We start from the raw sequence: 22,286 nt of genomic DNA, 5'->3' as shown, positions 1-22,286 counted from the left end.
AGATACTGTAAGCAAGTCACACTTGATTAAAAAATGTTTGAAGAGTTTATCATTCACCTTTGGCTAAAGGAGAAGGAGCCTTTTTGATGATGGAAGAATGTCAGTCTTAAACAGAAACTGTAGACCCATTTGTAAAGAGTCAGATTATACAGCTTGCGCATCATTTAGCCGGAACAGAATTGCAAAGAAGTTAAGGGCTCTAAAAGTTTAGTATGGTAAGGCAGCGTTGGTTTTGGTGTTAGACTTTGGTTTGTGTATGAGTTGTACCAGTTCCTAATTTTGTGGTTTTGGGCAAATAAATAATTTAAACTAAGCCTCAGTGTCCTCATCTGTAAGATAGGGATATTAGTACCTTCCTCTTGATGATTAAAATGCATAATGTGACCGGTGTCACGTGCGCTCTCCCTGCGGAGGAGCCATCGGACGGGCGGCCAGGCGGCGGAAGTCTGGCGGAGCCGGGCTGAACCTCCGATCCAGGCTGCCGAGCAGCGCCGTGGGACTGCTCATGCCCAGAGCCCTCCGCTGCCCTGGGCGGGCACGTCCCTACAGGCGAGGGAGCCGTGGCTGCCACCGAGGTCGGTGTCTTCCGAGAAGGTCATTCATAAGGACCATTCTCCCCCCAGCCCTAGCTATCGTAAGGACATGAGACTCCTCTTTGACCAGCTCATGAAGAAAAGTGAAGACAGCTCCTGGAAACCTTTGTCCTCATATAAATGTAAAGCTACTCGGAGGATCAAGAGTTCAAAACCTTTTTCTGTGACGCAAAGCCTATGAAAGAGAACAAATGTCATAGACCCAGCTCTTTCCCAGAAGCCTTGAACACACAACGTTCCATAATCAGAAAGGCTCGTTTGCCTATTATAAGGAGGTCCTTATCTGCAAGGAGCTCCTGGATTCCCTCACAGAGGTGCCATTGCAACCAGGATTGATGCTACCGTTGGTATGTCTGCGATTATAGCCGGAGGAATCATCATGACTGCCAGTCTCAACATCAGTTTTAAAAGGCCTGTCCCCCTTTGTTCTGTTGTGATAAATAGCCCACCTGGTAAAGTTGAAGGAAGGAAATTGTTTCCTGTAACGTTTGAAGCGTGGATGAGAGGACTCCTATCCTCAGAGGCAACAAGCTTATTTGTAAAGCTAGATCCTGAAAAAAATAGTTTGACCTAGAAGAGCTTCTGGTGCATCCTACACCAATCTCTTAGGTTTTCCTTCCTCCAGAAGAAGCTGTTGTCCCCAGGCCAGGGACTTACTTGCCATTGAGTCCCCCAGAGGGTGAAGCCTGCTCACACCAGCCTTCCTGAACAAATCTTCAGAATACAACTCCAGGACCTCTTTGCACCTTCTACACTCTCTAACACAGAAGCAGTCCTTGTGAGAGTACCAGCAGTTAGTTCTTCACATCTTCTTAGGATAAGTGTCTGGTTCTCATGAATTTGAATGGATTCCTTAAGGTTGCCCAAGCGTGATGTCTGCCCCATTGCAGACTGGAGAAAAAATTCTTATTGAAACTTTTAACACAAACTTAGGAATGCCAGAAGAATCAAAGGAAGGAATGTGTGTGTGTGTGTGTGTGTGTGTGTGTGTGTGTATTTTTTATTTTTTATTACATTAATCACCATACAGTACATCATTAGTTTTTGATGTAGTGTTCCATGAGTGTGTTTGTATTATAAATTACAAAGCTAGCTTCATTGTATCCAAACAAATCTTTCTGGCTACAGTAGGAAACACAACTAGTTCCTGTAGGAATGGATACCTCAAATCAGGATTTTAGGAATTAAACAACCGCACCATTTAGAAAGAGAGAGAGAGGAAGGAAAAGAAAAGAAAGAAAAGAAAAGGGAAAAAAAAAGAAAAAAATGATGTGATCAAGTTCCCAGGCCTACCGTGTGAGGCAGTAGCAAAGACTCAGTTACTTATAGAAGGAATAGGTGTTAGCCACGTGTAATTTTTTAAGATAAAATTCTGAATAGGTCTCTTTATTTAATGTGTTGTAAGCATGTATTAATTTTTTAAATAGAAAGGGTTTTTTTTGACATTATAAGAAATATAAAAGAAAAATGACTGAATGAACTCTTTCATTACTAAGTACTTAAAATTTTATTGGGTAAATTGACCTAAGCATAATAGATGTAACACTTTAACTATATGCAAGATTGCTGTGGCAACTGTTGATGCCATAGAACGTAAAGACTCCTGAGTGTGAAGTTGGCTAAGGGATTTTGAGGGTGGTAGGCTTTGAGCTGCTCCTTTAAACTTTGGAGATTTAAACTGGTAAAGCAAAGGCAGTGAAAGCAATAGCTTTATAATATGATGATGCTTGGGGAGACAGGAGCCTGACTTGCCTGGCAAAACTGAGTGGAAGCAAAGGCTCTAAATTATAGGACCTCAGAACTGTAGAGATGGCACAGTGGTCAACAGCATTAGAATGCCCAGCCCCTCACTTAGAAACAAAAGGAGGGAGCTCTGTGGGTGATAAAATTTCAGGCTCTGGGTTCCCATTCTAGTTAGGATTCTCATACACCCAGATTCATGTTCCATCTCTGCCAACTTACAGTTGGGTCCTCTGGCAACTAAACCTCAGTTTCTTTTGTAAAGTGGTGATTATATGGTTGTCATAAAGGTGACGTTCTTCCATCACTAAAAGGGTTGTCCTATGTATGCATATAGGTACTTTATATAAGTACAGTGTGAGACTAAGCACTCAACAGCCAGGTCTCAACAAAAATAATGGTAATATTCCTGTAGTGAGCAAGATAATTCACATTTCATTAAGTCTGGTAACAGAAACCTTAATCTGGCCATTTCTAGGTAAATTAAATTGTTTTAGTAGTTTCAGGGTTTAATTCAATGAATCTAGCATTTCTCCCTTTCCTTCTTCTCCTGGATCAGTGTCTGTGTTAGCAGAGGGGTGCAGGGGGGGACAGTCTGGGGACATCATGTGCCTGCCTGCTTCATGCTGGCAACTGGTAGGGCCCACCTAGCTGTCCTCCTCTATCAGAACCAGTCAGAAGAATTGGCTTTTTCTTCACTTGTGCTCCTTGCCTGTGTTTCTTCCCTCTCCCACTAATGTCCACACACTAGATGAGTGCACATGTAACTGCCCTTTTCCTGATTCTGCAGGGAATTGGGCTGTTATTAGGGCCTCTCCTGATACACCATGAGCCATTTCCACTCGGCTTCCCCATGCCATTGTGTGGGAGCCTTATCCGTAGACTGCCACTTCCCAGAGCACCAGAAAGATGGGGAGCACTGTTTCTTCCTAGTCCTGTATCCCCACACCCATTGGGATGAGGTTTCTGTTGCCCTTCCTCCCTGGATGTGGCTGGGCATGGCAGCACACTCACATGGGACTCTTTATTTCCCAGAGTAGCTCCTCCTTCCTCCCAGACACAGAAGGTTAGATCCTTGGGGGGAGGGGAGGTACAGGGCAGAAAATTCTCTCTTGGTCAGCCTTCTTCCCCAGCCTATTTTGCTCCTAGACTTTAGTTCATTTTAACTTGGAAACTAGGAATTTGGTATCTTTGTTCTCTGCATCCTTTATGGCTGGAGTGGCTGAATATTTCTGTTTTCCTGGATGACACCTCAGGTCCTGATGTATTTCTTAACAGCATTCTTTTGGCATTCTCAAAAGTGTCCTGGTTTGGATGACACGTAATACAGCCACCCTGCTTCGAGCGCCCCCGCCTTGGAAACAATTTGATCTTCCTGGGTGGCAGACCCTGGGTCACTGGGAGAAATAATAAGGATAGGAGTAGGGACAAAGAAACACACTTACTAAAAATCCCTCATCAGCCTGCCAGTAACGGGGGGTGGCAGTGATCATTTCAAAACTGGGCCCTCCTGGCCACACTCCCGGTGTGGCTATGTACCATGGTACCCAGTGACCGAAACATAGCCACGCCTGACATCGGCCTTTCCGACCTTGTCTCGTGTCCTCTCAGCAGTGATATCCAGTCTCCCTCCTTCTTTGTCATCAGTGGCGGGGTCTCTGACAAGTCTCCTTTCTTGTGGCGTGTTCTCCTTCACAGGGCTTCATGTTTGGCAAAGCGGGGGAGATCCTCACCAAGCGGCTCCGATACATGGTTTTCAGATCGATGCTGAGACAGGTATGTCTGTTGAGGATTGTGCCTGGGCTGTGCAGAGCTCCCTGCTTGTACCCATGGTCTCATGTAGTGGGAGTGCGGTGAGGTTACTCAGAGCAAGCTCCTGAGGTGGTCTTCCCTCCGCCTCCCTTCAGAGATGTGACTGGGCCGCCCCCCAGGTCTGGCTCAGAGGCCCTGCTGTCTGTCCGCTGTGGGTGGGACAAGGAATGGGAATGCCACAGACAGTCCCCAGAGCAGGTGCACCCCCAGCTTTTGTCATGGCAACTGGAGGCAGAGGAGGGAGCACCCCTCATCCCTTTTCTCTCTTCCTTTCCTTCTTTCCCCTGGGAAACCCAAGACATTTGTGTTTCTTCCCACTAAGAGATGCCACCTGAACCCTGTCTTTCCACAAATCAAAATGTATCCCTACTCCCCAGTTTCTTTGCTGGGGTTAGATTGATACAGTAATTCACACCCTAGTGTAACAAGTTGGTAAGGGCTTACTGGAATGTCTCTTATATTTCAAACCTTCAAAAACCTAACAACAGGCAGTTGTGAATGTTTTCCTAAGGAAAGGCGGAAGGAGCTTCTGGGAATGTCACCCAAAGCAGCCCAGTTCAAAGAGAAAGTTTCTCTACCAATCCTGAAAATTTTGTATGTGACTTTATAACTCTCCATTTTAAAATCACTGCTCACTTGCCAGTGAATAAAATGAGGCTCCGGAAGATGCCCTGGATGTGCCAGGGGTCCTGGAACCCTAGCTGAGAAGCATCCGTTTGCCGTGTTAGGATTTCTAGACGGCAGTTAAATTTTCCAGGCTGTCTTTGGTTCCTCTATTCTTTCTCACCAGTGCCACCGTGACTTAAAAAGAAGCGTATTTGTGGGAATTGCTAGCCAGTGACTGACAGAGCCAGGACTGGCTTGAATGAGGAACAGAGCACTATTTGATGGCAGCCCTATCCTAGGACTCTGAGTCAAACCGTATTCATAACAGATTCCGTTTAGGATCGAGGCTGATCTTGGTCCAGAGCCAAATGCCCCATTACCCTCCCAACCCCCAGGCTGGCTTCTGGGTCCATTATACTTTGCAAGCTGAGTTGATGATTTGTGTAATGCCCTCTCCATACATTATTAAGTCTGGCAAATACATATTAAGGACCTTCCGCTTCAGAGCCATAATATGAAGTGTTGTCAGGTGTTCAAGCCTCAACAGTCCCTGTCTTCAAGGAAGTTATGTGATACGTGCTATAATAACGTATAACACTTTCTTTTTTCTTAAATATTTTGGGAAAAATGATAGATATTGCTTTAATTGCAAATCACCAGTACAGATAACAGGACCATAGTTTTTTTTTCTTTTTATTAAGGATATAAGTTCATACTTCAAACTCACAATCTTTTTAGTACTTATGTATTTAAAAAGGTAAATGGACAAATGGCCAACAGACCCATGAAAAAATGCTCCACACCACTCGGCATCAGGGAAATACAAATCAAAACCACAATGAGATACCACCTCACACCAGTCAGAATGGCTAAAATTAACAAGTCAGGAAACGACAGATGTTGGTGAGGATGCAGAGAAAGGGGAACCTTCTAATACTGTTGGTGGGAATGCAAACTGGTGCAGCCACTCTGGAAAACAATATAGAGGTCCCTTAAGAAGTTAAAAGTAGAGTTACCCTATGACCCAGCAATTGCACTCCTGGGTATTTACCCAAAAGATAGAAACATAGTGATCTGAAGGGGGACCTGCACCCCAATGTTCATAGCAGCAATGGCCACGATAGCCAAACTATGGAATATTATCAGCCATCAAAAAAACGAAATCTTGCCATTTGCAACGACATGGATGGAACTAGAGGGTATTGTGCTAAGTGAAATAAGTTAGTCACAGAAGCCCAATTATCATATCACTCACTTACATGTGGAATTTAAGAAACAAAACCGGATCATAGGGGAAGGGAGGGGAAAATTAAACAAGATGAAATCAGAGAGGGAGACGAACCGTAGGAGACTCTCAATCATAGGAAACAAACTGAGGGTTGCTGGAGGGAATGGGGTAACTGGGTGATGGGCATTAAGGAAGGCACGTGATACGAGCACTGGGTATTATATAAGACTGATGAATCCTGACCTCTACTTCTGAAACTAATAATACACTCTATGTTAATTAATAGAGTTTAAATAAAATTAAATTTAAAAAACTAAAAATTAAAAGGTAAATGGCTTTACCAAAAGATCCTGTTTTATGTTGATCTTAAATTTTAATCTAGATTTCTTTTGTTGATTTTTTAAAACCCAATTCATTTATTTTGCCCTGAACCACAGTTACCTAAACTGCCTATCCAGCCTCTCTATTTGGATGTCTAAGTAGGGGCGCCTGGGTGGCTCAGTCGTTGGGCATCTACCTTTGGCTCAGGTTGTGATCCTAGGGTCCTGGGATCGAGCCCTGCATCAGACTCCCTTCTCAGCGGGAGGCCTGCTTCTCCCTCTCCCACTCCCCCTGCTTGTGTTCCCTCTCTTGCTGTCTCTCTATCAAATAAATAAATGAAATCTTTAAAAATAAATAAAATGGATGTCTTAAGTAGCCGGCAGTCAAAAAATTATTTTGACAAATGAAATTATTTATGTGTGTGTCTATTAAGTCCCTTTATTGTCTATTGAATGTCAAATCCTGAGAGCTAAATGCAAGGGATATAAGTGATAACAAACCTGACCCTGTCCTTGCCCTCAGAGCTAAGGGTCTCATAAGTGGAGCTTTAAGATAATAAAATCATTTTCTGTGCCACAGGATGTGAGCTGGTTTGATGACCCTAAAAACACCACTGGAGCATTGACAACCAGGCTTGCCAATGACGCTGCTCAAGTTAAAGGGGTATGTGCCTCCTTTCTGTTTGTCTTAATTGACCATTTTGGATCTCAGCATGAAATTAATTTTCTCATTATAGGTGTTCTCATTATTATTAAAATATTAGATAAATATTTAACACAATAAATCATGTGCCTCATAGCAAAAATGTTAACTGTTTAAATGTAAACTGTATAGTGTGTATATATAATTTACAAGCTTCTTTTGTTATTTACTAGTTAGACCTGCTATTAACAGGATACACATGGAAGGATAATTATTTATAAAAGGAAGTATTTATCAGCATATCATGCAGGATCAGTTGGAACAGAAATCAACAGAAAACTATAATTGCTACTAAAAAAAAGAATGTATGTAGTTTCTGTATGAATGTTTAGGAGCACTGCAGTTTAGAAGAGAGGGAAGAAAAATCTAAAAACAGGTTGAGGGGCATTCGGGTGACTCAGTCAGTAAAGCATCAGACTCTTTTTATTTTTTTTTTTAAAGATTTATTTATTTGACAGAGAGAGACACAGTGAGAGAGGGAACACAAGCAGGGGGAGTGGGAGAGGGAGAGGCAGGCTTCCCGCCGAGCAGGGAGCCTGATGTGGGACTCGATCCCAGGACCCTGGGATCATGACCTGAGCCGAAGGCAGACGCTTAAACGACTGGGCCACCCAGGCGCCCCTAGCATTAGACTCTTGATTTCGGCTCAGGTCATGCTGTCAGGGCCTGAGATCCAGCCCCACATCAGGCTCCCCGCTGAGCGGGTGTGGAGCCTGCTTAAGATTCTCTCTCTCCCCCTCCTTCTGTCCCTCCCTGCCCACCCAGCTTGTGCATGTGCTCTCTCTCTCTAAAAAATAAAAAAAATAAATAATAATAAAAACAGGTTGAAAGAAATGAGAAGCACATCAAAAAATTAAAGCAATGGTAGAAGGAACAACTTTATCAGGTTATAAAGCTCAAATTTTACTGCTGTATGACTCTCTTTAATTGCTCTAACTAGAAACTATTGAACCAGGAGGTGTTGATTTGCGGAGGGAGTGACAGTTTCTTCTACAACTACAACTGTTGGTAACAAAAATCCACAAGATGATGCAGGATTTGAAGAAAAAGCATGTGATCTCTGCCGTGTCTTTCCCTCCCTTGAACCTTATTAATCTTTTAGTTTTGCTATATGGTGGCTCTATATTAAAGTTTGTTCTATCAAATACATGGGGCTTCTGTAAGTATAAATTAGGTTATGAATGTGGAAGCACACAGAGTTTTAAATTACAATATAAATCTTGGGAATTGTTTTAATACAGATTTCTTTGCTTAAAGCAAACAAATCAACAAACATTGAGGTTTAGACCAAGTTGTATAGAACCTAGCAGGGCCAAATATGCACTGCTTGAAATAACTTTGAACTTCCTAAAGCAGACAACCCTGGCCTTATGGTGTCTACACACAGTAGGTCAGATCATCATTAAGTGATACGGGAAAAAAATAGCAGCAAGAAGTATAGGTAGGGGCTTTCTAGTTGTCAGGTAAGGAAGGCCTCGAAGATAAGGTGGTACATGCAAGAGGCCTGAATGAGGGCAAGGTACTAGCCCTGTAGATGCAGACAGAGGTATGTTCTTTTTTTATTTTTTTAAGATTTTATGTATTTATGTGACAGAGAGAGACACAGCGAGAGAGGGAACACAAGCAGGGGGAGTGGGAGAGGGAGAAGCAGGCTTCCCGCGGAGCAGGGAGCCCGATGCGGGGCTCGATCCCAGGACCCCGGGATCATGACCTGAGCCGAAGGCAGACACTTAACTGACTGAACCACCCTGGCGCCCCGAGAGGTGTGTTCTAAACAGAAGGATCAGCAAGTGCTAAGGACTTGAGGCTGGAGCATTTCCATAACTGTTCCCGAAACAGTAAAGAGGATAGTGTGGCTGGAGCAAAGCGAGTGAAAGGAAGAGTCATAAGAATTGAGATCAGCATTATATCTGGAAATAGAAGGGAAACCATTGTAGGATTTTGAACCCAGGAGTGATGGGATCTGAAAGTTTTAAAGGCTGCTGTATTACTAGGCTGAAAGGGGCAAGGGTGGAGGCAGAGACTCTATTGCCATAAATCAGGGGAGGGATGATAATGTTTTAGGCTGGGGGGTTATCGTGAAGGTGACAAAAAGTAAACAGATTCTGGACATAGTTTGAAGGTACAGCCAACAGAATTTGTTGGTTATATGTAGGGTATAAGAGAATGGAGATATAGAATGTCCCCACAGCTTTTGACCTGCATCCCTTAAAAAATGGAGTTGCTTTTTAATGAAACCGGGAGCCTGTTGAAAGAACGGATTTGAGGGACACTTTTTGGAACATGGTATGTTTGAGATCCCCAATGAGAAGTCCAAGAGGCAATGTCAAGAAAGCAGATTAGATGTGCAAGTCTGGAGCTGAGCACATGGTCTGGAAATAGACATTTGGAGATGTGTGGTGCATTGGCGGCTTGTAAACCAGGAGACTGGGGAAGATAACCAAGGAAGCTTATGTAGGTAGAGACCCATGGCAAGTCCTGGGCCCTGAGGTCAGGGTTCTGAGGGTGGACCTGCAGAGGACTGGGAAGGAGCAGCCAGTGAGGGAGGAGAGCAGTGTCCTAGAAACTACATGGAAAACGTACTTTCAGGAGGAACAATCTAGGATATCAGATACTGCTGATGAGCTTGCAAGGTGATTGAACATCTTATCATGCTGCAGCCGCACGGAGGTGCTGAGGGTTCTGACAGGAACTGTTTCAAGGGTGTGGCGGGAGCAAAGCCTGTTGGGAGTGGGCTCAAGAGAAAAGAGAAAAGAGGACGAACACAGTTGGATATGTCGGTAAAGGACTTTTTGGGAAATGGTAAAGAGAAGTGGGTGGTAGGTGGAAGACATAAAGCATTAGTTTCTCTCTCTCTCTCTCTTTTTTTCTTTTTAATTTAAATTGGCATGAGAATCAGTCCGTGAGCTTGGGGTCAATCCATTTTGGTCCCTCCCTTCAAGAGCCATTCTTGGGGATCATGATCAGTGTGGACAAATTGTATCCTGAAATTTCTGAAATCCAGTTTTCCCTAAACTTTGCCGCCATCACTTTAGTATACCCTTCACAGAGACCTGGTTGTATGTGCTCATGGGCCCACATGGACACACACGTCCCATACCCCATTTGGGGTGGAGGACACAGCCTAGAGGAAACGCTGACTCCGTGCCGGGTGGCAGAACCCTGAGCAGGCACAGTGTGGGCATTGTGTGCTCTCGGTCCTTCTTCCTTCCCCTAAAATTCCTCTGGGGTTATGGCCTGTCCTAAGCCATAGTCCCTTCCTGTGTCTGTGGGACTGGCAGCCAGCCCTGTCCCCTGCTGTTGTCTGTGAGCTCCTCAGACCCTGGCAGGAGCTCTGGTAGCCCCCGCTTGCCTGCTGGTGTTGACCGGCTGCTTTCCATTTGTTTCTTCAAACTCACGCTCTCACAGCTGCGCTAGCCTGCACACCTCTGTGTGAGCCACCGGGTCAGAACTGTTCTCCAGAACTTCACACAGTGGCTCATCAAGGACCAGGGAAGAGGAAGCAAGTAGGTCTGTGAGTGCCATCAGAAGCACGGAAGTCCCGTGTAGCCGTTACCATAAATTGGCCAAGACAGGACAGTTGTATCCACTTAATGCTACCAGCTGACCAGCTTATGATGGGGCAGATGTGTGTAGTGTGTAAATATATATACACACACCAATAGACATGCATATACATACACACACTTAACATTTACCTGTATATGCGTGTGCGCACACACACACACCCATCTGTGTGGGTATCTCTATTCCACAGTGGGAAGTAGTGAAATTAATTTTTTATATAAAAAAATACCCAAGGTAAGCAGTACTGTCAAAAGTCATTCCACCCAAGGCAGGACTAACTCAAGTTTGTGTATATATAGTTAGTGATAATGCTTATCTTGGTTAAATTTTCTTCATATTTAACTTGACCGCCAATGAAACATTTTCTTAGATGTAGTTTTTAGTCAGTAGCATAATTCTGCTAGAAAGAAATCAGGAGAAAATATATCTCAGTATTTTGCCTATGGAATAGCGAGCTTTTAAGTTTTATTTTGGTTTTAGGACTAGAATTCTGCAGGGAAAAAAGCAAATGAGAGCCACGTAGAGATCAAAAACCACTATGTACTTAAGATTCCACGCCCCCCTCCCCCTGGAGAAGGTGGTTGAGGAGACGATAAAGTTATAAATGTTTCTAATTTCAGAAAGAGGCTCAGGAAATGGGATTTTTTTTTCAGTAAGCACAAATGTTTCAAATTAGACTTCAAGCAATATGGCCGTATTTGGAAGCAGAGGAGGAAGTAAGATAGAATTACTTGAATATACAGTGGGGTGGAGAGGTAACGAGGGGTCTTAGCGGGTTTTAAGTGCCAGGCTATTTTTGTCTGACCCTGTTTCACACTTAGGCTGTGGTTTTTGGGAGTGTTATCTTCTCTCAGCTTTACTTTTTGAAATGAAAATTACCAGGCTACTACGAATCTATGCTGTCCCATTCATTGTGATCTGCAGAACTCTAGACTCCTACTCTATATGAGGAATAGATGTGGAACCGTGTTAGTCTTTAGAATAAGGAATGGTACCAGTGCCATGACCTCTAAGTGCTAAATCAGGTAAAGCCAAGGACCTTAATCTCCCCACACCCCACCAGCTTAAGGTTCTTGGTCTTTTCGTTCACCCTTCATGTACAGGAGAGAAGAATTTGTCATCTCTGATCCGTTTTACTTATTTTCATGGCCTTGACTGCCATGCAAACCTAAACATTCATAAGTCTGAAAGGTTAATGTGCTAGAACCATTCACCTGCCATGAACTTGGGGGGATGTTCTGAGCACTTCTCTCAGTCAGTTGCTGTGGGAAATGAGTTCTGGGTAGGACTTGTAGATTCTGAGAACAGGAGCAGTCTACAGTGTCCCTGTGCCATGGACTCTGGGTTGTAACCTTTGACTTTCAGGTTGAAAATGTGCAAGGGGAGCCTGGGTGGCTCAGTCGGTTAAGCATCTGCCTTCGGCTCAGGTCATGATCCCAGGGTCCTGGGATCAAGCCTCTCATCGGGCTCCCTGCTCTGCGGGAAGCCTGCTTCTCCCTCTCCCACTCCCCCTGCTTGTGTTCCTGATTTTGCTATCTCTCTGTCAGATAAAAAAATGAAATCTTAAAAAAATAAAAAAAGTGTGCAAATGCAGAGAGCTGGCTCTGAAATCCACTTCAGTTTTGACTTAAGCCAAATTTGGTTAAGCATCCCTTTGATATAAACTCAGTGACTGCCTCAAAAAAAAAAAAAAAACTGCTCCATTATTCATGCTGTCTGGTGCAATTCCTGGTATGGAATTTAATGTACAGAGGCTCCTGGTAGTTGTAACACCCTTGCCCCCTAATTATGGGTCTAGTGTTTCTATCACACAAATGTTGAATGATTTCAGTGGGTTGGTACTGGGGTGATGGAGAAGGGGTTATAAAGGATTCTGTCCTTAACATTTAGGGCTGAAAGAAGTTTTGGTTATTAATCAATGTATTCGCTCATTTTGAGGGTTGAGAGAAATTTGTCCAAAGTCACAGAGGAGGTTGTGACCAGTCTGAACTCCACTGCCTCGTAATCTATACCTGAGTCTGGTCCCACTCAGGCAGAGGGAACTTTGAGAGTGGAAAAAACATGGGCTATATCCAGATTGGGCACCATAGCTGGACTTTGGAATGGACTGAGGGCTCGGGTGTTTCTAACATAGAGGAGAGAAGTAGTACGGTATGGAGTAGTAGACTGAATTGACTTTATAGTTTGACTTTTGGCTTTAGAACTGGAAGTCACAGCATGCTACTAAAAGTCATGCTTCACACCCCCTCTGGCATTCAAACTAAAGGCTCTGTTGCCCGATTAATATCTAAATTAAATTCCATTACTTTCAGCTTTGTGTAGTTTTTCCAAATCAACTGCAGGTTAAATTAAACACAATAAGCATCTCAAATAGGCCCAGATATATTTGCATATCTGTTTTTTTTTTTAAATATCTTATTTATTTGAGAGAGAGCAGGAGCAGGGAGAGCGGCAGAGGCAGAGGGAGAAGCCGACTCCCCACTGAGCAGGGAGCTCGACTCGGGGTTTGATCCCAGGACCCTGGGATCATGACCTGAGCTGAAGGCAGATGCTCAACCGACTGAGCCATCCAGGCATCCCATATTTGGATATCCTTAACGACAAATATTAGGCTTAACTTATGAGTAGCTTTGCATCTAATGTTGGAAATTTCCAACATTTCCAGTGCAACTGTCAGACTATTTTGTCTTGTTGATTTCAAGAGCTTGCTTTAGTGATCATGGTTTCATTGATTAATGAAAATTTTCTTGGTATTAAATATTAGAAGAGAGGGATGCCTGGGTGGCTCATTTGGTTAAATGTCCAGCTCTTGATATCAGCTCAGGTCTTGATCTCAGGGTCATGAGTTCAAGTCCCGAATTGGCATGGAGCCTCCTTAGAAAAAACAAATTAGAAGAGATAGAAATATGCAATTTAACTCTGAATTATTGATCTTCTTTCAGTATTTACTCTGAAGTCATGGAAATCTTCATTTTAGAAACCAAATAAACTTATAAGCAAACCTTTCGTTTTTATTTTGTAACTGAAAAGATAATTAATAGAATTTCATGAAACTGAATTGTCATAATCCTGAAGAAAATATAGGCATAGGTTTTAAAGAGAATATGAAATTGTTTCTCTAATTTGTTTTGTGTCTTTTTTTGTAGGCTATAGGTTCCAGGCTTGCTGTAATTACCCAGAATATAGCAAATCTTGGGACAGGCATTATTATATCTTTAATCTATGGCTGGCAGTTAACACTTTTGCTCTTAGCAATTGTACCCATTATTGCAATAGCAGGAGTTGTTGAAATGAAAATGTTGTCTGGACAAGCACTGAAAGATAAGAAAGAACTGGAAGGTGCTGGGAAGGTGAGTCAACCTAAATACAACTGCTGATCTAATAGAGTAAAATATTCTAATCAGTGTTGTTCTGTTACTACTACTTACTATGTTTGGAGAATGTTTTTATAACCATTCCTTAAAGCAGTCTCATTGCACTGGAAGAAGATTGGAAACTGAAGAAAAGGAGCCAGACAAATTCTGAGGCTCACAGGCTGACAACTAATTTTATTAGGCTTTTCTCATTTCAAACCATCGCCTTCACACTCTGCCTTTACGCCCTCTCTCCCCACACCCTCCCTCTCTCTTTCTTCCCCTCAAGCAAGCTGAAATCCATTCTTTTATTGAGGAAAGCAGTCCCATTTGATTACATATGTTGGGGGGGAATTAAAATATGGAAAAGTCCAGGTGCCTGGGAGGCTCAGTCGTTAAGCGTCGTCAGGCTTCGGCTCAGGTCATGATCCCAGGGTCCTGGGATCGAGCCCCGCATCGGGCTCCCTGCTCAGCGGGAAGCCTGCTTCTCCCTCTCCCGCTCCCCCTGCTTGTGTTCCTTCTCTCACCGTGTCTCTTTCTAGCAAATAAATAAATAAAATCTTTTTAAAAAATGTGGAAAAGTCCTAAAGGTATTAATTCTATCAGGCTTAAATTATCAGCATTCGTTCCTTTTTATCATGCCTCCTGCTGGCGTCTTATTTCTGTTTGTCTTTACCCTATAATGGATAGTGCTGCTACTACTCCTTTTTCTTCTTCTCCTTCTCTTCCTACATACTTGTTTATTTGTTGTTGTTTTTAAATAAATGCTTGTATGGCATTTACCTTGTTTCCTCCACAATGGTTTACTCCTCATTGTGACCCTAAGAGGGTGGTGATAGTAGGCTCTAATTATTAGTTCCTTTTTCAGTTGAAGCTGAGGCACAGGTGCGTCATGGCCGCAGTGCCTCAGAGCTGATAAGCCTCAGAACCAGGATCCAAGGTTGTGCCTCTGTGAAGAAACAGGGAGGTTTCTGCTGATGGCCAAACAAATCCGATAGCACATGGTTTGTATCATTGCGGAAATATAAGTGGTCAGAGCATGACTGACCCCCAAAACTGGGTAGGGATACATCTATTAGTGGACCCTCCACGGTTCCTAAGAGTTGGGGCAGGGACCCAGAAAGATCCAGTGGCTCTGGCTCTCTAGGCCATATGTCTGAAGTACTTTGTTTGGGGACCAGGCACCGCACCAGAGAATAAAGAATGATGAAGAGGGTACCTCTTTGCGGAGCTTGATCATCACCACTGACACTTTGTCTTCTACCTCCCAGACATCTCCTCAGACTTTTTATCCTGTTTCCTTAGAATTCCTTCCTGAATTCCTTTGGACCAGCTTTAGTGCTTCCTAACTAGTGTCTGTGGGAGAAGGACCTCATGTGAGGCTTCCCTTCAGGCTATCAGAGGCCCAGTCTCGAGCTTCAGCAGGCATCAGGTTGTGGGTTGGCCCCTGTCACATCGGCCCCTGACAGGGAACATGTTCTGTGACCAATCACTCCATTTCATACCCTACTGTCTTGCTTTTTCTACCTGTGGTGTTGACTTTTCATGTGAGGAGAGGACAGAAAAATCTAGGACAAAATGTATAAAAAGAAAATGTGTTAATATTTAATAGTATCATCATTTCCTGAGGGGTTCAGAATGTCCCAGAGAGGAGCCTTAGGTTGTTTAGAGGAAGAAGGTGATCAAGATACTCAGTTAGAAGATAATCCATTAGACACCACAGGTTAGCACTTCTGAGGTGGCCCATCAGATTTAAGACTCTTGGAGTTCTGTCACAGGGGGGCAAGGAAGTGGTGCAGATGGACATGGAAATGTGCGAATGTGGCAAGTTCACTGAGCAAAGGTCGGAGGTGAGATAAATGCTCTCAGTGGTGTTTCATGAGACTGGCAAAAGCGGGTAGGGAAAGTGGTGGTAGCAGGACCATCCGGTCCATGTAGTTTTGAAAATCAACTCCCAAAACTCCCAATTCCCAGGTTACCATTGAGTATTTATTATATGCCAGGCATCATGTGAGGAGCTCTGCATGCATTTTCTCATTTGATACTCTTAATCACTCCTTTGAATTCTTATTATTAGATGATAAAACCCACAGTTCAGAGAAGTTGGGTAACTTGCCCAAATCATACAGCAATAGTTCTAACTGATCTCCTTGCTTCCACCCCTTCCTTTCTTGTCCACCCACTTTCTCCATTTCTTCTCACAGAAGTCACACTGATCTCTTACAAACACAAATAAGATCACGCTAACTGGTTACCTACCTAAAACCCTCCAGTGGCTTCTGACTGATCACACTTGGAAGAAGATCAACATTTTACCCGGGTTTATAAGACTGCCTGACCCAGCCCCCTCTGACAACTTCTATGAAGGCATCTTTCACGACTCTCTCCCATGCCCACTCCGCTCTGGCCTCATGGGCCACCTTTCAGTTCCTGGAACATTCCAAGCTGGCTCCCTCTGATCTTCCCATGGCTGGTTCCTTTATATTATTCAGATCTCAGCATTATTACCTCTTTGGAGAGGCCTTTCCTGACCCTTGAATTAATTCATGACACTTCTCAGCCCTTGATGTTTCTCTATTTCTTTGTTTATTGATTAGTATACTGTCTTCCCTACTAAGACAGAAGGTCCATAGGGAAAGGACTGCGTCTGTTGGTTTGCCCTTACAGGGACAGAGCAGGCCCAGGATTCCAGAGCAAGATCACGTGGTGGCAGCCTGCTCATAACCTCTACCCTGCCTGTGCCCTGTAGATTTCTGTCACATTATTGACTAGCGAACATCTTAATAAAATAGATGCCTTTTCCTTTTCAGACATAAAAGCCATAATCAAACCTCAGTTTATTTGAGGATAGGGAGAGAAGTGTGAGCAGGGTTTTTTTTTTTTCTTTCTAGAAAAAAAAATATATATATAATTTTTCTTCAAAATTATTTAGCTTATGATGGCTACTAAAGAAAACTCAATGCTATTTACTGTTCTCACATTAGAAGTTCTCTTTCCTTGGAGCACCTGGAGGGCTCAGTCTGTTGAGCGTACGAGTCTTGATTTCGGCTCAGGTGATGAACTCATAGGTCGTGATCTCGTGGGTTGTGAAGTTGGAGCCCCAGGTCAGGCTCTGTGCTGGGGAGTCTGCTTGAGATTCGCCCTCTCCCTCTGCCCCTCCCCCAGCTCTGTCTCTCTCTAAAATAAATAAATAAATCTTTAAAAAAAAAAAAAAAAGAAGAAGGTCTCCTCATAGTGGTTACTGAGTTTCTATTTAAAACTCTTGGAGAAAGTGAAGCTGTGAAGATGCAGAGTACTAATTAAGCCTTTTCCTAATTGCTTCATCATGAGGCAAGATAAAGATGGTTGTGAAGTGATTACTATATTGTTTTCCTCACTATGCGAGGTCTGTGACACATAAACTCACTTGTATTGGGCTGTTTACACCCTCTATGAAGTGACCGCATTTACAGACCAAATCACAAAACACACCTGCCTTAGAAAATGGTGCACAGAAAATGTTTCTTAGAAACCACATTGAAATTTACAGTAAAATCTGTTTTTCAGCAGACATTGTTATAATTTGTTGAATTTCCTTACTAATGCAAAGAACATTTCTGTTTGTTTGGAGCATTATCACTGAAAATATTTCTAACATGGGTCTGAACAAGGATTGTGTGCAGGTTTGGCTGGAGGCGAATTTGTTCCTCTTTTTGTTCTGTACTGTTCCTCTAACTTTTTGTTCTGTACTTTTAGGATTTTCTAAAATGAATGTATATTATTTTCATAGTATGTACAGATTTTTATAAAATATTTTAACATGAATTGAATCTGGGCATTTTCCTATCTTTGTCAGTAGTTTATGGTAAACATAAGTCAATATTCTTGGCCTAGTCAGGTCAGAGTGTGATATTTTTAACTTTATTTTTTAAATAAGTTTTTGTTTTTAAGTACATGGTATTATTGTTTTTCTTCTAATAGCTCTTTGCATTACTCTTTAAAACTGACTTACGTTGTATCAAATATTTGCTTTTCTCTTTGAAGTTAGGTAATTTGTAGCGGATTTAGTAAGAAATAAGTGAGGTTTCATGTTTATGATTTTTCAGCTGTAAATCATTCAACTGTAAATGAATGTGTCCTTATTGGATTCACTTCTAAACATGGGGCACCTGGGTGGCTCAGTCTGTTAAAACATCTGACTCTTCTTGATTTCGGCTCAGATCTTGATCTCAGGGCCGTGAGATCGAGCCCCATGATAGGCTCCGTGCTGGGCGTGGAGTCTGCTTAAGACTCTCTCCCTCTCCCTCTGCCCCTCTTTCAGCTCTAAAAAAAAAAGAAAAAGAAAAAAAAAATCCATTCTGACCAGTGTACAGACCAGAGAAAGGAAGAACATCTTCATAGAAGAGTGATTTCCCTTACTCACTGATTTATAATTAAGACTTACGGTTTTAAACGTTATTTCTCTTGGAATTACAGAGTTAAAAGGGACTTCAAGACCCTCTTGTCCATCCCCCTCATTTAAGATATGAGGAGACCAAGACACAGAGAGATATTTCAAAGTCCCATGGCTGATGCACGCTGAAATCTCATTTTGTGCACTGGAATTTTTCATGTTTTCCACAGTCCTTTACCCAGACTCCAAGAGGATATATTTGTCCTAATTACAAAGACTTGTTGGAAGTTGCATTCAATTAAAACAATAACTGAATGAGAGACACTTTCTGGAAAACAAATGGATGATATGTGCCACGTTTCTTAAGAACTCGTTTATCCCCTTTGACCTCGTAATTTCACTTTAAGAACTTCTCTCAAGAAAATCATTTACTTTGGACAAAGGTTTATGTGTAAGGATGTTTATCACAGCATTATTTTTAATAGGAAGAGAATGGAAAACCTTGTTCAACTGTAAAGGAATGCTTAACTGGCTGGGATATTGTGTGGCCCATTAAACATCTCATTATTAATGTATATTTAATGACCTTGGAAAATGCTCTTGATATTTATTAAGGTAAAAAAATAATGATGTAAAAGCCAAAAAGAGAATTTGGTCCCAATTTTGTTGAGTACATATATGCTTAGAAAAAAATATATATATAAGATACACATATATGGAGCTTTTTATTTGCCTTTTTTTTATCTTTTCAGTATTTTCCAAATATTCCTCAGTTGTCATGAATGATAATTACAAAGAGAAAAATATAAGCACACATTTAAAATATATGTAAAATAATCATAAACCTAAAATGTGACCGTCACAGAAGAAAGAGCACTGTGATAGATGTAAAATACTGAGTTCTCAGGTGAATTTTGCCCCTATAAAGAAAGCAATGTGGCTTTAGCTAAGTGTCCTCATCTGTTTAAGCCTTAGCTTCTCTCTCTATAAAGAGGAGACCGAATTCGCCAATCTTCTTTCCAGATCTAAAATTTGATCTGATAAATTAGTTTCAGTGAAGAAGCTCATAGTGATACGTAATAATAGAATTAATTTTATTAATCTCTTTCATGGAATTCACACTGATCACCACTATTCATTCACCTTTGTGCGTGGGGGCTCTTTGTTACAGATTGCTACTGAAGCAATCGAAAACTTCCGAACTGTTGTTTCTTTGACCCGGGAGCAGAAGTTTGAATACATGTATGCACAGAGTTTACAAGTACCATACAGGTAATAACCACTGAAGAGTGGGAGGGGAGTGTGGGGAGGCTTATCAGTCATCAGATTTGTTTTCAGAAAGGTTACTTTGGCCAGAAGGTGGGGAACAAGTGGAGAAGCTACTAGAAGGGGACTAACTGGGAAGCCCTTGTAATTATCCAGGAGAGAAATCACAAGACCCTGACCTCTCCGAGGTAGATCCTGTAACAGCAGGCAACTGATGGGAAACAGAGGGGGAGAGGATAGACAAGACAGTGACTCTCTGATGCCAAGTTTGGCTAATGACCCTATTATTTGCTCTCAGTGGGGCTGAGTTCTCTATGGCACCTGAAATGTGACGCACCTGTGGGGCCCGGGCAGAGGAGGTGGTGCTCCTTGAGTATGCCTTTCCTTTCTCTCTTGAGGCTGCTCTAGTGGAGAACTTCCATATTTCCTTTAATGCACTTACCCAGTGACAGTTCTAAAAAGTAAGCCCAACCTCTCTGAGTCTCAGTTTCTTATATAGTAAAAGGAGAGAGCTGGACTTGGTTGATGGGTTTTCAAACATTTTTTTAAATTAGAGTCTTTTTTTCTGAAGATCTTTTCATTTGAAATCCCAGTATATGAAACAGATGGAAATGGAGTTGACGTGGTTGAGGCAGAGGTAGGAGGCCCATAGGGCTGCCCACTCACCAGCCTGCTCTTACCTCCACAAAACCCAGGTCATGTGGCTCAGAAAATCCACCAACATTGACGCCTTTGTGATGCCTTCTCTCACTCCCCCAGAGAGTTCAGTGTGTCCTCCTTTCTTTCCCTAACATGTTATTTATAGGGTACCTTCACTGCATAATTATAGGCAACTTGACTGGTGGGTCCCCAAAGGCAAGAATATGAGTCATTGCTCTGTGTCACCAAGCATGGTCCCTGCAGCTTGTAGGTGTTAGGTAAATGTGTGTTGAATGAATGTTGACTCTAGAGTGCATATTTTGTATGTCCAAAGTGGGGGGAAAGGGAAGGAACTTCCATTTATGAACCCCTAACAGGCTTTTCATGTTTTCCTTGGCTTATTTTAACTTTACCTCAACACTCTGAGGTATAGTTAATCCTCTACTAGGCAGTTTCCTAAATTTTCACAAGTAGGAAAGTGAGGACCAAACTTAACTTTTTTTGGAAACTGAACCCATTTTTGTCTGCCATGCCCCACCGCTGATCTAGCAAATGTTATGTTTTAAGGGTTGAGCAATGAAAGTCAAGTAAGTTTCATTAACGTCTCCTTTGCAGAAACTCTTTGAGGAAAGCGCACATCTTCGGGATCTCATTTTCCATTACCCAGGCAATGATGTATTTTTCCTATGCTGGCTGTTTCCGATTTGGTGCCTACCTGGTGGCAAATAGATTCATGAACTTTCCAGATGTTCTGTTGTAAGTACTGGGTTAATATTGGCAGTTGAACTCTAGAAATAAAACTGAGGTGAACGTGCTGCATGCCTGGATAGAAAACCTTACTGCAAGGCTTCATAAAGAGATTTTGGTGAATCATAAGGTGGAATTTTGCCTGAGTCTCTGTGTATTATCACGGAAGTACTCCATTTCTTTTGGGGAATCAATGACTGCCCCTCTCCCCAGTGCTGACTCATACATTTGGCCTTTCTGAATCTGTGACTCAGTGGGGTAGTGATTCAGTGAGGGGTTTCCAGGAGGTTTTGGCATTTGGGAAGAAGCCTAACCCTGCACCAAGGGTCTGGCTCCTTTTAAAGAAGTCTCTGAACAGAGCAGTTAAAGAACAGGTGTGGGACACTGAGTTCTGCAAGCCCTGGGAGGTTCTAGGATAAATTTGCTTTCCTTGATACAAGAAGAGCAATTAGAAGGTAAGAGCTGAAGAAATTCAGAAATGACAAAGGAAAAGCTAGACTGGGATTTCTGTTCCCTTGCTATGAATGCAGAAAATTGTACCTCAGTCAGGGGAAGACAGACCTGAACTTAATTACACTTCTGAAGTACTCAAATGTGCAGCTGGGTAGTGAAAAGTATGTATAACCTTTCTGAGCATCTAGATTTTGTGATGGCTGAGACTCTGCCCTTTGATAGCATACCATCATTAGTGGTAGTACAGTTTTACATTTAAACCAGAGTCATCTCAGTCTGGCTAATCTAAGGTGTTAGTGTAATGTTTCCATTCTATTTAGACATTTGCTTGTGCATGCATTATAGTTTGCTCAGGACGACCTCAACAGAGGATTTAAAATTTCTACCTAATACCTCTGTCTGACAAATGATATGAGGAACTATTTATGACTTGGACCAAAAGATCAAAACTAGGCATCATTGTCATTGGGGCTTCGATTAGATAATTATTTGATATATTGCTTTACTTCAAGGTCAGGCATTGAACTGATGAAAGTTGCTGACACATGGGCATTTAGATTGAGAAAATCAATCTTCCAAGTGAAGGAAAGGAGAGACCTGTCTGAAGAGTAGTCCATTTTTAAAAGATCACACAAGAGTAAATGATGATAAGCTGGAGATTAACCATTTGTATAATTTTCTAGAGTCCAGAGGAGAGGATGTGATGGACTCACAGTATTCTTCTGGGAGGGTTCCCAAGCACTATGTTAGTTCCAGGCCCACTGTACACACACACACACACACACACACACACACACACACGCACAAAACGGAATATTACTCAGCCATAAAAAAGAATGAAATCTTGCCATTTGCAACGACATGGATGGAGCCAGACAGTATAATGT

At 42.3% G+C, this 22,286-nt stretch overlaps 1 protein-coding gene across 4 annotated transcripts in view; it reads left to right on the top strand.

Annotated features, from left to right (window-relative positions):
* ABCB1 (ATP binding cassette subfamily B member 1) overlaps nucleotides 1-22,286 on the top strand; it is a 108,026-nt gene that overhangs the window by 72,170 nt on the left and 13,570 nt on the right. For 3 of the 4 annotated variants that reach the window (XM_025872822.2, XM_073898746.1, XM_073898745.1), the window contains 5 exons: nucleotides 4,032-4,109; nucleotides 6,880-6,963; nucleotides 13,716-13,919; nucleotides 19,466-19,566; nucleotides 20,815-20,955. In XM_025872822.2, coding sequence (XP_025728607.1) covers nucleotides 4,032-4,109; nucleotides 6,880-6,963; nucleotides 13,716-13,919; nucleotides 19,466-19,566; nucleotides 20,815-20,955 — 608 coding nt within the window. Of the gene's footprint in view, nucleotides 1-828; nucleotides 941-4,031; nucleotides 4,110-6,879; nucleotides 6,964-13,715; nucleotides 13,920-19,465; nucleotides 19,567-20,814; nucleotides 20,956-22,286 lie in introns of those variants that run through there. The other variant, XM_025872824.2, reaches the window with a different exon arrangement.

Source organism: Callorhinus ursinus, unplaced genomic scaffold (assembly GCF_003265705.2).
Source record: "Callorhinus ursinus isolate GAN/ISIS: 27379988/994484 unplaced genomic scaffold, GSC_fseal_2.0 scaffold12, whole genome shotgun sequence".
NCBI classification, from domain to species: Eukaryota; Metazoa; Chordata; class Mammalia; order Carnivora; family Otariidae; genus Callorhinus; species Callorhinus ursinus.
Note: the sequence above shows the minus strand (reverse complement) of the source record. Positions and strands in the feature narration are given on the sequence as shown.